A 16,024-nucleotide genomic window follows, 5' to 3' on the forward strand; every position below is an offset into this window, starting at 1 on the left:
GGAGGGAGGAAATAAGGAGGAAGGAAGGAAGGAAGGAAGGAGGGAAGGAAGGAAGAAAGGAAGGAAGGAAAGAAAAAAGGAGGAAGGAAGGAAGGTAGGTAGGAAGGAAGGAAGGAAGGAAGGAAAGAAAAAAGGAGGAAGGAAGGAAGGTAGGTAGGAAGGAAGGAAGGAAGGAAGGAAGGAGAGAGGAAGGAAGGAAGGAGGAAGGAAGCAAGGAAGGAAGGAGGGAGGAAGGAAGAAAGGTAGGAAGGAAAGAGGAAGGAAGGAAAGAAGGAAAGACAAAAGGAGGAAGAAAGGAAGGAAGGAGGGAGGAAGCAAGGAGGATGGATGGAAGGAAGGAAAGAAAGAAGGAGGAAGGGAAGGAGGAAGGAAGGAAGGAAGTGAAGGAAGGATGGAAGGGAGAGAAGAGGGAAGAATCCAACTTTCAAATTACCTGGCTATTAAAGACTGTTATTAATCCTTTCTGAGAAGCTGTTACTAGTAAATCGAACTGAGGGATCTTGACGATGCATTTAATCACATCCCGTCTTCTACTACCTGTCAACAACATAATATTCATTTCATCTCCCAGCACTAAAGATCCTAAAACTAATTTGTTAGGTTTGTTTTTAAAGAAAGAGTAAAGCATCTTTTTTACCTTTTTGCTGAAAAAGTAAAGTAGAATGAAACCATAAAAACCAGCAAGTGTTACTTTTTAATTGTCCCCAGAGATACTAAACTGAACCCGTAACCCTTTCCAATTCAATGTGGTGCATGGATTCCCAGAGAAAATGTGTATATGCTCATGGCCCTGGCACATATTTTACAGAAAATGTATATTTTACAGAGAATGTGTTTTCCAAACATCTTTTGGAATCATTCCGTTTTGAGATTTCCACATCTTTCAGGAATCCTTTCTTTGAACTGTCACCCTCATGGTTTACACAGAATAAACGTCTAATATGATCTCGGGCTTTCCAGCATAAAAGAATGACACCACTTTAATACTGTTAAGGGTTTTTTCTTTGTTTGTTCATTAGTTTTTACTTTGTTTTGAAAACAAAGTTGGACGCTTTCATTTTCCTTTGCCTGTGTACTGAATTGATAAAACCACATATATGCAGCTGGGACAGCTGCCTAGCTTCAGTTGTCTGATGATCGTTTCCATGGCCTGATGACGGGCTCTGGTGAGGTCCAAGGGTCGGGCTGAGGAAGGTTGGAAGACAAAGGTGGGCTTGGTTCACAAGTGACTGCAGAAAGTTCAGGCGCTTTTTAAAGAGACACCAGATGCGACTTAGACTACATGCTTCATCTCAGAATGTCTGGGATGAAATGGAGGGCAGGGGCAGATTCTGGGGTTTGCCTTCCTCCTTGTGGGCTTCTTCCTCCCCAGAGGGAAGAAAGGAAAGAAAACCCAAAGTGTCAACAGTGGGGAGGGATGGGTCCCAGGCTCAAATTTAAAAAGAAATGACGTATGTTCTTGAGACTTCTATGCTGAGATGACCCTCCTCTGTGATTGGCCCAAGTTCACAGTTTTAGAGATATAGGGTTAAACTTCCATGTGATAATTAAGGGAAGTGGAGGAAGGAGTTCTAATTACTAAAAAAAAATGAAATTTAAGAAAATTTTAAAGGAAATTTGATTTCATCTTGTGCTTGGGCATACAGTATTGAGGTGCCATCGTACAGAGCTTGCACTCACTTGAGATATGAACCTTTCCAGAAAAATGTGAATTATTTCCCCCCAACATTCTTTATTTAGGGTCCTTCAGAGCAATGATCATATTTCAAACCTAACCTCAGGTACAATTTCTATTTTACTCTCAATATTTACTTTTGAGAAAATATTAAACCCCATATTGATTTGCAAAAGAAATTAAAAATATCACCTGAAACGACAACTCGCTGTTTTCTAGAAACAAGGAAAACCAAATTGTCTTCATCCATCTGGGAAGCAAGAATATCTTCTTCAGAGGAGAAGTATCCAAAGATCTAAAATGCCAAACAACACACGTAAACATGTAGAAGATCTCAAAACTGGCTGTAAAGTCACAGATTTTATGTTGGTTAAATTTAAAGTTTAATTTGGATGAATAGCCAACACCTTGCTTTATAAATGCCAGTGCATGGCCCATAGCAAGAGAAGGTAGTTAATTATGTTCAACACACCATGTGCTGATGGTGCATGATTTTTGAACAGTTACTGATTTTTCTTTTCTTTTTTTTTTAATTTTTAAGGTTTATTCATTTTTCAGACGCAGAGGGGGGAGGGGCAGAGAGAGAGGGAGACACAATTCAAAGCAGGCTCCAGGCTCCGAGCTGTCAGCACAGAGCCCGATGCAGGGCTCGAACTCACATACCGTGAGATCATGACCTGAGCTGAAGTCGTACACTTAACTGACTGAGCCACCCAGGTGCCCCCTGATTCTTCTCTCTGATGGATGAATTGGTGTACCAGGCTGGTGTCCTCGCTCAAACTGATAGTTCTTTTAGGAGCTAACTTTTGTCTGGAAGGCAAATCAGCCGTCATCATACAGGGTCCCAACTGAGAATCTTAACATTGAATTTGGCCACTCTCAAATGGCTACTCTTGCCCATTTTCCATAAATCTTCCTGGGCAAGTTTTTTATCCCTACTCAGGGAAGTTTTGCATTTAAGAGACAGTGCGGTTTCTCTATTTAACCTTTCCAAATCCTAGTCTTTAGGCATGAAAATAAATTACTAGGAAAGAATCCTGGGGAGGAAAAGTAGTCTTTATTTGTGAATAAATTGTCAAATTATGTAATTCCAAGAAATTTGAAAAATTAGGTAGCTTCCTTCAATTGTCTTATGAATAAGCAGAAGTATAATTCAAATAAACTAATGACACAGAATATTTCTCTGGCTTTATTTTTTGGAGTAACTCTGAAATATGATTTATGGTTTCTGCTGCACCTGATACACATAGACAAAAGAGAAGAAGGAAGGAGTGAAGGAAGGAGTGAAGGAAGGAAGGAAGGAAGGAAGGAAGGAGAGAAGAGGGAGGAATCGAACCCCCACTGCTGGGTAAATACGACCCCTTGTGTGCCTTGCACCCACACCACTGGGGCTGGTCACCCCCAGAGAAAACCTCCCAGCCTGCTGGACGCGGCCACCAATCGTTGAGGAGCTCCACCTTCCTGGGGCTTTGGTGACTGTCATCCCGTGCTTCTCTAGCTGATCTGGCTCATGGTGCACAGCACCAGTGTCCAGTTTGCTGCACTCGTGTCCCAAACACACACCCACCATCATTTCACTTTCAACAGCTGCCCTCACCCCCCACTTCAAATGACAGTGCAAGCCCCAGGCAAGAGTTTCCCCAGCATTTCTTGCCACCCTATGTACAAACCCAACCTGGGTTTGGACATGCCCTTTCTCCTTTCCATCCCTTTCAGAGGAAGATGTGTTTCTCTTGTCCTAATCTCTCCACCTGCTCTCTGCATCCATGCCACCCTCAGAGCTTGTCACCTCTTCCCTTATCAGTCCCTCTTTCTCCCTTTCTCCGGACTTCCTTTCAGCATGTTCAAATGTTGCACATCTTAAAAACACAAATACCATAAACCTCCGAAGGGCAATTATGGGAAATAACTCTTAGTCCCTGTCTTGCTTTTCTCATCTCCACCTTCCTGCTCCAAGTGCTGTAACTCCTCCCACTGCTGTTGAACTTGAGTTGCTCTTACAGCTGCATATTGGTTTTCCGTAGTTGTAACAGCAGACACACTCTTTTTGAATTTTGACACCTTTCCCCTTTCTCCCGGTTTGCTGCTGCTACCAAAACAAGTGACTACAAACATAGGGACTTCAAACAACACCCAGTTAGTGGCTCATAGCTCCATGGAAGGCCAACATGGGTCTTGATGGGCTAAAACCAAGATATCCATAGAGACATGTTCTTTATTGAAGACGTGGGAAGAATCTGTTATAAGCTCATTCAGGTAGTTGGTCTGAGGTCCCTGTTTCCTTGCTGGCTGAGCTGGGGCTGCATTTAGTGCCCAGAGGCCTCTCTTCAGACGAGGACATGGGCCCTCCGTTTCACACCAGCAATGGCCCCTCAAATCCCCCTCGCGTCTGGAAGCCCCTTTGCCATCCACTTCTGTTTTTAAGGATTCCTGTGATTACATGGGGCCCACACAGAAAACCCAGGATAATCTCCCTATTTTAATTCAGCTGATTAGTAACATTAATTGCATTTGCAAAATCCTTTTGTGGCAGTATCTAAATTACTGTGTGATTGAATAACCAGGGCACAGGAATCTTGGTGGGGGGGCACCTTTAGAATTCTCTCTATCATATCTTCATTTTAAAAATGCAGTTCCGAGGTGCTGAGTGGCTCAGTTGGTTTAGTGTCCAACTCTGGATTTCGACTAAGGATCTCACGGTTACTGAGATTGAGCCCCGCATCAGGCTCTGTACTGAATGTGGAACCTGCTTGGGATTCTCTCTCTCTCTCTCTCTCTCTCTCTCTCTCTCTCTTTCTGTCCCTTCCCCCACTCTTCTCTCTCTCTCTCTCTTCCCAAATAAACATTAAACAATTAGTAAAATAAATAAAAATGCAGTTCAGTATAACTTAAATTATTTGTGCAAAATACAACAAAAAATGACAAACACTAGCATCCAATTTAACTCCAGATAATAGTGTGAGATTAGTTTTAGATAATAATGTGAAATGATGATGTTAATGATGTTATTTCTGTGCTGATGAATTCCAGTTTTTCTCAGGGGTAGGAGAACTGTACACATATCTGTTGTCACCTAATTTGAAACAACGTTCTATGTGTCTATGATACTTATATTTGATTTTATAATTTTGGGGCGCCTGGGTGGCGCAGTCGGTTAAGCGTCCGACTTCAGCCAGGTCACGATCTCGCGGTCCCTGAGTTTGACCCCCGCGTCAGGCTCTGGGCTGATGGCTTGGAGCCTGGAGCCTGTTTCCGATTCTGTGTCTCCCTCTCTCTCTGCCCCTCCCCCATTCATGCTCTGTCTCTCTCTGTCCCAAAAATAAATAAAAACGTTGGAAAAAAAATTAAAAAAAAATTTTATAATTTTATTTTTTTATGAATATAATTTATTGTCAAATTGGCTTGTATATACAATGGAATACTACTTGGCAATGAGAAACAATGAAATCATGCCATTTTGCAGCAACATGGATGGAACCGGAAGGTATTATGCTGAGTGAAGTGAATCAGTCAGAGAGTGACAGATCTATGTTTTCACTCATATGTGGATCTTGAGAAACTTAACAGAAACTTAACAGAACAAGAAGGGGAAAAGATAGTTACGAACAGAGAGGGAGGGAGGCAAACCACAAGAGATTCTTAAATACAGAGAACAAACTGAGGGTGGATAGGAGATGGGGGAGAGGGAATGAGCAGTGGGTGTGGTATGATACCTATATTTTAAAAGCAGTTTACAGATAGCCATTTAACTCAATTTGTAATTTTGGTGAAATTCGTACAGAGATAGTGAGAACATATCTGTTAAATGTCTGAGAACAGGTGTGGGAGGATGTCCTTTGAGGGGCCACACTGGTGCTTTAGACTAGCACTTGGGTCCAAATGCAGGTTCTAAACCTACAGGTCATGTGACCTCGGGCACATTCTTTCATTTCTCTGTGCCTAAGTTTTCCCATCTGTAAAATACTAATAATTCCCCAACCTTATGCTTTGGTGTCAGAATCAGATGAGGGAATCATGATTGGATTACTCATGAGGGATGGATTGGATTAGGAAGATTAGAAAGTACTTAGATTGCACCACGTGCTGGGTAGGAACTGAATGGAAGTCAACATTCGAGTAAATATCATTCCCAATTTTATGAGACAGTACGGGAAGCAGAGCTCAGGTGTCCTCTTTACTAGCTGAAAACTGTCCACTGGGCACCCCTGCTACCTCCATAGATAGCACATTGTCCATGCAGTCAGTCATACGTGTGTTTTATAGTCACATCTATAGATAGGTACGTGCCCTCTTGCAGGACATCTGCTCTTATAAATGACAAATTGTGCTACTTTTTCTTATAATGTTACACAATAGTACAATGCTTACCATAAGTGACTTCCAAAGGATGCTAAAAATTACAATTTCCTGAGGAAAAATTTAAAGGCCTTTTTACCAGATAAACTCCTTCAGAAGAGACAGGTAAAGGGGAGCCTGGGTGAGTCAGTCGGTTGAGCGCCCGACTTCAGCTCAGGTCATGATCTCACAGTTCGTGAGTTCAAGCCCCAGGTCAGGCTCTGTGCAGACAGCTCAGAGCCTGGAACCTGCTTCGGATTCTGTGTCTCCCCCTCTCTCTGTGTCTCTCTCTCTGCCCTTCTCCTGCTCATACTGTGTCTCTTTCTCTCAAAAAAAAAAAAAAAAAAAAAAAAAAAAAAGAGACAGCTAAAGCTTTACATTTTGAGAGGAAATGTTTCAATGTTTGTAATGTTTTTAAAGAGTAGAAAACATCTTTCGTATGATGATCTATAGCCTCAAGGATGTCAAATTTCTCTTTCAACAATTTAGATTTTTTTTTGAATTTATTGTCAGATTGGTTTCCATACAACACCCAGTGCTCATCACAAAAGGTGCCCTCCTCAATACCCATCACCCGCCCTCCCCTCCCTCCCACCCCCCATCAACCCTCAGTTTGTTCTCAGTTTTTAAGAGTCTCTTATGCTTTGGCTCTCTCCCACTCTAACCTCTCTCTCTCTTTTTTTTTTTCCTTCCCCTCCCCCACGGGTTCCTGTTAAGTTTCTCAGGATCCACATAAGAGTGAACACATATGGTATCTGTCTTTCTCTGTATGGCTTATTTCACTTAGCAGCACACTCTCCAGTTCCATCCACGTTGCTACAAAGGGCCATATTTCATTCTTTCTCATTGCCACGTAGTACTCCATTGTGTATATAAACCACGATTTCTTTATCCATTCATCAGTTGATGGACATTTAGGCTCTTTCCATAATTTAGCTATTGTTGAGAGTGCTGCTATAAACATTGGGGTACAAGTGCCCCTATGCATCAGTACTCCTGTATCCCTTGGGTAAATTCCTAGCAGTGCTACTCCTGCGTCATAGGATAGGTCTATTTTTAATTTTTTGAGGAACCTCCACACTGTTTTCCAGAGTGGCTGCACCAGTTTGCATTCCCACCAACAGTGCAAGAGGGTTCCTGTTTCTCCACATCTTTGCCAGCATCTATAGTCTCCTGATTTGTTCATTTTGGCCACTCTGACTGGCGTGAGGTGATATCTGAGTGTGGTTTTGATTTGTATTTCCCTGATGAGGAGTGACGTTGAGCATCTTTTCATGTGCCTGGTGGTCATCCGGATGTCTTCTTTAGAGAAGTGTCTATTCATGTTTTCTGCCCATTTCTTCACTGGATTATTTGTTTTTTGGGTGTGGAGCTTGGTGAGCTCTTTATAGATTTTGGATACTAGCCCTTTGTCCGATACGTCATTTGCAAATATCTTTTCCCATTCCGTTGGTTGCCTTTTAGTTTTGTTGATTGTTTCTTTGCTGTGCAGAAGCTTTTTATCTTGATGAGGTCCCAATAGTTCATTTTTGCTTTTAATTCCCTTGCCTTTGGGGATGTGTCAAGTAAGAAATTGCTACGACTAAGGTCAGAGAGATCTTTTCCTGTTTTCTCCTCTAGGGTTTTGATGGTTTCCTGTCTCACATTCAGGTCCTTTATCCATTTTGAGTTTCTTTTTGTGAATGGTGTGAGAAAGTGGTCTAGTTTCATTCTTCTGCATGTTGCTGTCCAGTTCTCCCAGCACCATTTGTTAAAGAGACTGTCTTTTTTCCATTGAATATTCTTTCCTGCTTTGTCAAAGATGAGTTGGCCATACTTCTGTGGGTCTAGTTCTGGGGTTTCTATTCTATTCCATTGGTCTATGTGTCTGTTTTTGTGCCAATACCATGTTGTCTTGATGATTACAGCTTTGTAGTAGAAGCCAAAGTCTGGGATTGTGATGCCTCCTGCTTTGGTCTTCTTCTTCAAAATTACTTTGGCTATTTGGGCGCTTTTCTGGTTCCATATGAATTTTAGGATCGCTTGTTCTAGCTTCGAGAAGAATGGTGGTGCAATTTTGATTGGGATTGCATTGATTGTGTAGATAGCTTTGGGTAGTATTGACATTTTGACAATATTTATTTTTCCAACCCATGAGCACAGAATGTTTTTCCATTTCTTTATATCTTCTTCAATTTCCTTCATAAGCTTTCTATAGTTTTCAGCATACAGATCTTGTACATCTTTGGTTAGGTTTATTCCTAGGTATTTTATACTTCTTGGTGCAATTGTGAATGGGATCAGTTTCTTTATTTGTCTTTCTGTTGCTTCATTATTAGTGTATAAGAATACAACTGATTTCTGTACATTGATTTTGTATCCTGCAACTTTGCTAAATTCATGTATCAGTTCTAGCAGACTTTTGGTGGAGTCTATCGGGTTTTCCATGTATAATATCATGTCATCTGCAAAAAGTGAAAGCTTAACTGCAGCTTTGCCAATTTTGATGCTGTTGATTTCCTTTTGTTGTCTTATTGCTGATGCTAGCATTTCCAACACTATGTTAAACAACAGCGGGGAGAATGGACATCCCTGTCGTGTTCCTGATCTCAGGGGGAAGCTCTCAGTTTTTCCCCATTGAGGATGATGTTAGCTCTGGGCTTTTCATAAATGGCTTTTATGATGTTTAAGTATGTTCCTTCTATCCCTACTTTCTGAAGGTTTTTTTTTTTTTTTATTTTTTTTTCAACATTTATTTGTGGGACAGAGAGAGACAGAGCATGAACGGGGGAGGGGCAGAGAGAGAGGGAGACACAGAATCGGAAACAGGCTCCAGGCTCTGAGCCATCAGCCCAGAGCCTGACGCGGGGCTCGAACTCACGGACCGTGAGATCATGACCTGGCTGAAGTCGGACGCTTAACCGACTCTGCCACCCAGGCGCCCCTGGAGGGTTTTTATTAACAAACGATGCTGAATTTTGTCAAATGCTTTTTCTGCATTGATTGATGGGATCATATGGTTCTTATCTTTTCTTTTATTAATGTGATGTATCACGTTGATTGATTTGCGAATGTTGAACCAGCCCTGCATCCCAGGAATGAATCCCACCTGATCATGGTGAATAATTCTTTTTATATGCTGTTGAATTCGATTTGCTAGTATCTTATTGAGAATTTTTGCATAACAATTCATATTTTAGACAGGTAATTGTGCATGTGACATGCTTAGAGTACTTTATAACTATATAACTATTAAGAATGCATTAGAATATTAATTTTCTTTTAATTATGTTATTTAAAGGACTTGCTCCATGCTTTAAGTGATTCATCTATTTAACTATACTTTTCCTGATTACATAAGGAATATGTAGAACATTCAAAGAAAATAAAAAGCAGAAGAAAATGAAAGCCTCTCTGCACCTTATTTTTTTAGCCTACCCTGGAGCATTTAAAAAATATTTTTGAAGTTAGCAGATACAGTTTTAGATTTATAATAACTCACTTTAAATTCACTTTTGGGAGAACACCGTTATAGGCATTCCATATGGTGTTGCATGCCTCTTTTTAAAATTAGTTTGAGTCTGCTCCCAGAAAAAAAAATGTGTTTGTGAATCGCCCACTGGAAACATAGACTAACATTGTGTTGTTTTATCAGAATCTCCCAGTGACTAGTTTGACAAATTTAAGATAATCACATTACCTTAAATCTCTTTACATCTAATTTTTCTCCTTATAAATTAAAAAGGGAGATCTAGATGTTTTAGTTGAATTATAATTTTTTGCTATTCTATAAATGTCCATTTTTCCAACTGTGTTTATATCTAAAACCTAAGGGGAAAAGTGTATTTGCACCTAAAAACCTAGAAAAACATTGCTTTTTGTGACATTGCTACCATAAAGAAATTTATATTCAGAAACAGTTTTGTATATTCAGTGCCTGACTTTAAAAGAATAAACCTAGTTCTTATTACCTGATAAGATTAACACTGGCTGATAAAAAAAAAAATGGTAATCCAAACTGAAAAAAAGTTAATCTTCCAGCACTGAATTTCCATTTTACAGATGATGGATCTGAAGCTCAGAAAGGTTAGGTCACATTGCTCAAAATAGAAATGCCTCTTAGGAGCATTGGCACAGATAGTTTGTGACGAAAATGACAGAACAATAAAAGAGGCTTCCTGAACTATTTTCTCCAACCTCATTATCCTTTATATACATACAGTGTGCAGAGGCTGGTCACAAGTGTTTGTATTAAACTTGTGTGTGATTTATAAGGAGCCAAGTGATGTGACTGAATAATGTCATATGAAATTACTGGACAGAGAAGGAGAAAATCTCAGATCCAGGATCAAAACTCATTTTTTTCTGTGGCTTTAGGTAAGTCAATTCACCTTTCCGTGTTTCATTGTCCTCGTCTTTATTATTGTAATAACATTATCCTCCATAATCTACATGGGGGGGTTGTCATGAAGATTAAATGAGGACATAAAAAGGAGGTGTCTGAAAAAACAAATGTGAGATAATTCTGGTGTTCTAACAGGAAAGGTCAGGAGAAGGAGAAAGAGAGTAGATGTGGGAAAGAACAAGGCTGCATTTCCTCATCTACACAATGAAACAATCTGGATTGACTGAATTCATCCATTCATTCATTTATTTCAAGAACAAAAGTGTTTTGTTTATTTACAACAAATCATTTGTAACATATTTCTCTCTCTTCAAAACAGAGAACCCTACAAAATACACAGAGGCCAAATTATCCGTTAATGTAGAACTCCAGGTAAGTGGATTAACCAGAGTTAATTGGTTTGAACATTTGTTTCCTGAATCTAGGTGTGTGATATAATATAAACAGACTTCTGTTATTTCTTGAAATGCATAAATTATTTGATGTCCACGTGAATCATTTGTTTTGTTTTTGTTTTAAGTTTATTTATTTATTTTGAGAGAAATAGAGAGAGAGGGAGAGAATCCCAAGCAGATTCCACACCATCATTGCAGAGTCCAATGCAGGGCTCAAACTCATGAAAACGTGAGATCACGGCTTGAGCTGAAACCGAGAGTTGGATGCTTAATCGACTGAACCACCAGGCACCCCAACATGAATCATTTGTTATATACTCATTTGCATATTTTTAGGGATCCAAAAATATCGCATTAGAAATTCCAGCACATGAACCATTGAGTGTGTGAGAAATATTCATTAAAAAATTGAGAACAGTAAGGATGATTGTCAACACCATGGCTACTCAAAGTTTAGTGACATAGAATTTAAGGTACCAATAGCTGGGACAATATCCAAAGGATTTACACAGTGTGACTGAGCCCAGATCCTTGGAAAGACACGTTCATTTTGTACACGTACAAGATTTAGGGAAAAGACAGCCATTTCTGTATTCCTGCAAAATTACTGACTGTTGTATTGTTCATTTGATTTCTCAAACTTTTTAAGTCTTTCAGTGGTTAAGGGCTTTTGTTGATAGAGATGATAGATAGATAGCTCATATGTATATTTATCTTCTATTTTATTGAATTAGTAGATTAAAAAGGACAAAACAACCGCCTTTGCACTTGCAATCTTGCTTTTAGATCCATGCCCTGGGACCTATGCTTATAGAGCCATTTGAACTTTCTGCAATGGCAAGACTCTTCTGTAATCTCTCCTATCCAATATGATAGTCTCTGGCCTCATTGGATATTGAACCCTAGAAAAGTAATCAGCACAACTGAGGAGTTGAATTGTTAATTTGATTTAATTTAATTTAAATGTAACTAGCACTTGTGGCTACTGTTGGTTAGCTCAGCTTTAGAGGGTCCACTCTAGTTCATGATGCTAAGGGGCCATTGTCCACCAGGAATTCATGCTTTTAAACCATGTCCTAGATTCCTGAGGTCCCAGAATTCCCTGCCTAAAGGGCTCCAAGCCTCCTTTCAGGCCCATGAAGTCTCTTTTAGGTACATCCTCATGAGGGTGGACCACACACCACTGGTTTGTGCACCCCTAGGACTGAAGAGTGCCCAAGGCAGAGTGCTGATGGAGAAGGAGCTTAGACATATAGGTTGGAGATATCCATATATGTGCATGCATGGTCCCCCATAATGTGGGATGGGGCCATTGGTGCAAAATTAAGGGAGGTGGGCTGGCGCTAACTCCCTCCTTGTCTCTATATTTTAGTGTGAAACTGCAAGGTGTGAGAATTTTAAATTCTAACGTGGACTTCCAGGGGATTATTAAGGCATATTTTCAAAATTGGAGGATAAAACATATTTGCTTTAACAATTAGCTGAATTTATAATTTCACATATTATATATATGTGAAATTATAATTTCACATATATATATTATATATATATATTGATATATGAATATATCAAATATTCACATATTTGATATCTGGGCCTCTATTTATACTTGTGCCCAAATAAAAGGGACATTTTGTACATTTGACTTCTCTGTAGAACTAGTTGACAGTAAAGAATTTGACATCGCATTCTTCAGATAAACATTTCCAATCATGGTGGCTACTTATATCATTTTCTTTGAAACTTGTGATATTTAAACACACTATATTAAACTTTTTTCTCTTATTCTTATGCTCTTGGAGAACAACGACAAATATCTTCTTATTTTTTCTGATACTGTTCCCAAAGAACAAAGTTAAATACTTTCTTTTTTTTTTTTTTTTAATTTTTTTTTCAACGTTTATTTATTTTTGGGACAGAGAGAGACAGAGCATGAACGGGGGAGGGGCAGAGAGAGAGGGAGACACAGAATCCGAAACAGGCTCCAGGCTCTGAGCCATCAGCCCAGAGCCCGACGCGGGGCTCGAACTCATGGACCATGAGATCGTGACCTGGCTGAAGTCGGACGCTTAACTGACTGCGCCACCCAGGCGCCCCAAAAGTTGAATACTTTCTATGGTCTGTCCATCTTTCAGTTGTTTGTCAACAAAAATCCATCTGTGTTGATGAGGAGGAATTCCTTCTATGTCTCTTTTGACATTTTCTGTGCTTACCGATAAAAATATAATGAGAACAATATATATAACTTTAAAGTTTCCAGTAGCCACATGAAAAAGTGTAAAAAAAAAAAAAAGAATTAATTTTAATTGTATTTGTACAATTGGATGTATTTGTTTCATCCAATGTGTCCAAAATATAATTTCAACATGTAACCAATAGTAAGATATTTTATAATCTTCTTGTGTATTACATCTTTGAAATCAGGTGTGTATCTTACAATTACAGCATATTTCAATTGAGACTAGTTACATTTCCAGTACTAAATAGCCTCATGTAGCTAGAAGAAGTGTTTTGGGCAGTGCAGGTCTAGAGTTTCTAAGGGTTCAACCTCAAGGATGATGGTCTCTCCTAGTGAAGCTTCTTTGAGATTTTGTGTTGTACCTTCACTGAGGAAAAACAATCCAATGTTTCTCAGTCATTCTTTGACTGTCTTACTAATACAGCTGTCTGGTTTGACCTGAACCATCTAAGCAGGGAGCATATCAGGTCCTGGCCCAACCTTCATTTCAGGTGTTCTATCTTTAGGAATAACCAGCAGTTACTTTAAAGTTCCATTTAGCGTATTCTGACAAGGTGACCATAATTCACTCTAATTTTAGCAACACAAACATTAATTCGTGGTAGTTCCAGAAAAACAGGTCACCATTGTATAGAAATCAGGTAACCATGCTGGGAATCTCAGAAATCTTCAGCTGAAAACCCAAGACATGTTGGGAAAGTGACCATTGAATAGAAGGTTTAAATATTTTTTTATTTTATTTTATTTTATTTATTTTTATTTTTTTTAACGTTTATTTATTTTTGAGACAGAGAGAGACAGAGCATGAACAGGGGAGGGTCAGAGAGAGAGTGAGACACAGAATCCGAAACAGGCTCCAGGCTCTGAGCTGTCAGCACAGAGCCCGACGCGGGGCTCAGACTCACGGACCTCGAGATCATGACCTGAGCCGAAGTCGGCCGCCTAACCGACTGAGCCACCCAGGCGCCCCCAGAAGGCTTAAAAATTTATAACGCAAGCTCTGCTAAAACATTTCCATGGGCACAACAGGCTTTAAAAAAAAAGAAAGAAAAGAAACAAAAAGGAAAGATGGAAGGGAGGAAAGGAGGGAGAGAAAGAAGGAAAAAGAGGTAAGCTTGGCAATTACAATTCATTGTCTTTGATACATGAGCCTTGTTCTCTGGTAATCCCTTTCCACTTCCACCTAGATATATATTTTTATACATATGGTGCTTTCATATATTTGCTTTTGATATCATAATCAAGTAAAGATCTAAGTGAACATCGTATTTTTACTTTTCATTTCTTGAAAAAAGAAAAAGCTTTAAAAATATGGTACACAGTAGAATCTTCATGCTAATCTGGAGACTGGAAGCTTCCAGGCTTGTTAGTACTCACCAGAAGTTTGTGAGAATGTTTTTCAATTTCTAAAAGCAACCTGAAATATTTCTAAGAATTATTAAATTGAGAAGAGATGTATTAAAATTCAATTACTGATGTGTTGGGTATCTATTAGCTTAGCTGTATTAATTCCAAAAATCTATTTTATTGAATTATTACATTTATAAATATTAACAAATTACTGGGGACAATTGAGATCTTTGTAAATTGAGTGCCTTAATAATTTTCCAGATCTTCTCTTAATCCTGAAGTTAAGTGTGATAGTCTTATACATTCCTTGACAGATTTATCCATTGACATTTTCTACTATTTGTTATTCTTGTTTTTTTAACAAATTTTTTTTACAAAAATTTAAAATTTATTTTTGAGAGACAGGCAGAACGTGAGCAGGAAAGGAGCAGAGAGAGAAGGAGACACAGAATATGAAGCAGGCTCCAGGCTGTAAGCTGTCAGCACAGAGCCCTGATGCGGGGCTCAAACTCATGAACTATGAGATCACGACCTGAGCGAAAATTGGATGCTTAACTGACTGAGCCGCCCGGGCCCCTATTTGTTGTTCTTGTGAATGGAAACTTCCTGTTACATTTATGTGCATATGTTGGGAGTGAGTTATTGCTTATGTTTGTGAAAGTTATTGATTCTGACATGTTTATCTTCTTTGAATTCTCTTGAACTCTCTTAGTTCTAATAATTTGTCATGTGATTCCTTTGTGTATTCTTGGTAGACAACTACATTATCTACAAATAATGACAACTTGCATTTTTAATTATATATTTTTATATTTTTATTACACTTTTATTACATGCTACTTCCTTTTCCGTTTTTTGTTTTTGTTTTTGTTTTTGTCTTGGCATTACTTACAATTTCCAGTAAAATGTTGAAGGGTAGTAAAGATAATCGGCATCCTTTTCATGTTCTTAACTTTAATGAGAGTGTTTCTAGCATTTCACCATTAAAAATGGTCCTTACTTAAATAGATTTCTATAAGTCTCTAGGGTGAGCACATCCTAAGTAACTCCCCTCCCTCCACACAATGAGTCACCCCTTTGCATAACCCTTATCCCTTGAGTATGCATAGACCCTGTGACTTGCTTCTAACCAAAAGAATAAGGCAAATGTGATGGACTGTTTCTCCCATGATTGTTACATTATATAAGACCGTCTTAGGGGCTCTGGAGAAGAGATTCTCCTGCCAGCCTTGAAGAAGCAAAACTGTGAACTGCCTATGTGGCGGGTCATATGGCAAAGAACTGCAGACAGCCTCTGGGAAAATAATGGCAGCTTCTAGTCTCCAGCTTCCAGCCAATAAAAAGCTTTGTCCCTTAGTAAGTGCCTTGTGGCTCAGTGGGTTAAGCGTCCAACTTCGGCTCAGGTCATGATCTCACAGTTCCTGAGTTTAAGCCCTGCATCAGGCTCCTCACTGACAGTGTGAAACCTACTGGTGATTCTCTCTCTCTCTCTCTCTCTCTCTCTCTCTCTCTTCCCCTCCCCCAGTCATACTTTCTCTCCTTCTCAAAATAATAAACAAACAAACAAAAAAAGTTTAGTCCCTTTGTCATACAAGGAAATGCATTCTGCTAACAACTGGAATGAGCTTGGAAACAGATTCTTCATT

At 39.2% G+C, this 16,024-nt stretch overlaps 1 protein-coding gene across 1 annotated transcript in view; it reads right to left on the minus strand.

Moving 5' to 3' along the window:
• Positions 1–16,024, minus strand: part of WDR64 (WD repeat domain 64) — a 150,295-nt gene that overhangs the window by 125,494 nt on the left and 8,777 nt on the right. The window contains exons 3-4 of the mRNA XM_043568636.1: positions 1,868–1,970; positions 434–537 (exon numbers count right to left, since the gene is read on the minus strand). Coding sequence (XP_043424571.1) covers positions 434–537; positions 1,868–1,970 — 207 coding nt within the window. The remainder of the gene's footprint in view (positions 1–433; positions 538–1,867; positions 1,971–16,024) is intronic.

The sequence above is a fragment of the Prionailurus bengalensis genome, chromosome E4 (genome assembly GCF_016509475.1).
Source record: "Prionailurus bengalensis isolate Pbe53 chromosome E4, Fcat_Pben_1.1_paternal_pri, whole genome shotgun sequence".
NCBI lineage: Eukaryota > Metazoa > Chordata > Mammalia > Carnivora > Felidae > Prionailurus > Prionailurus bengalensis.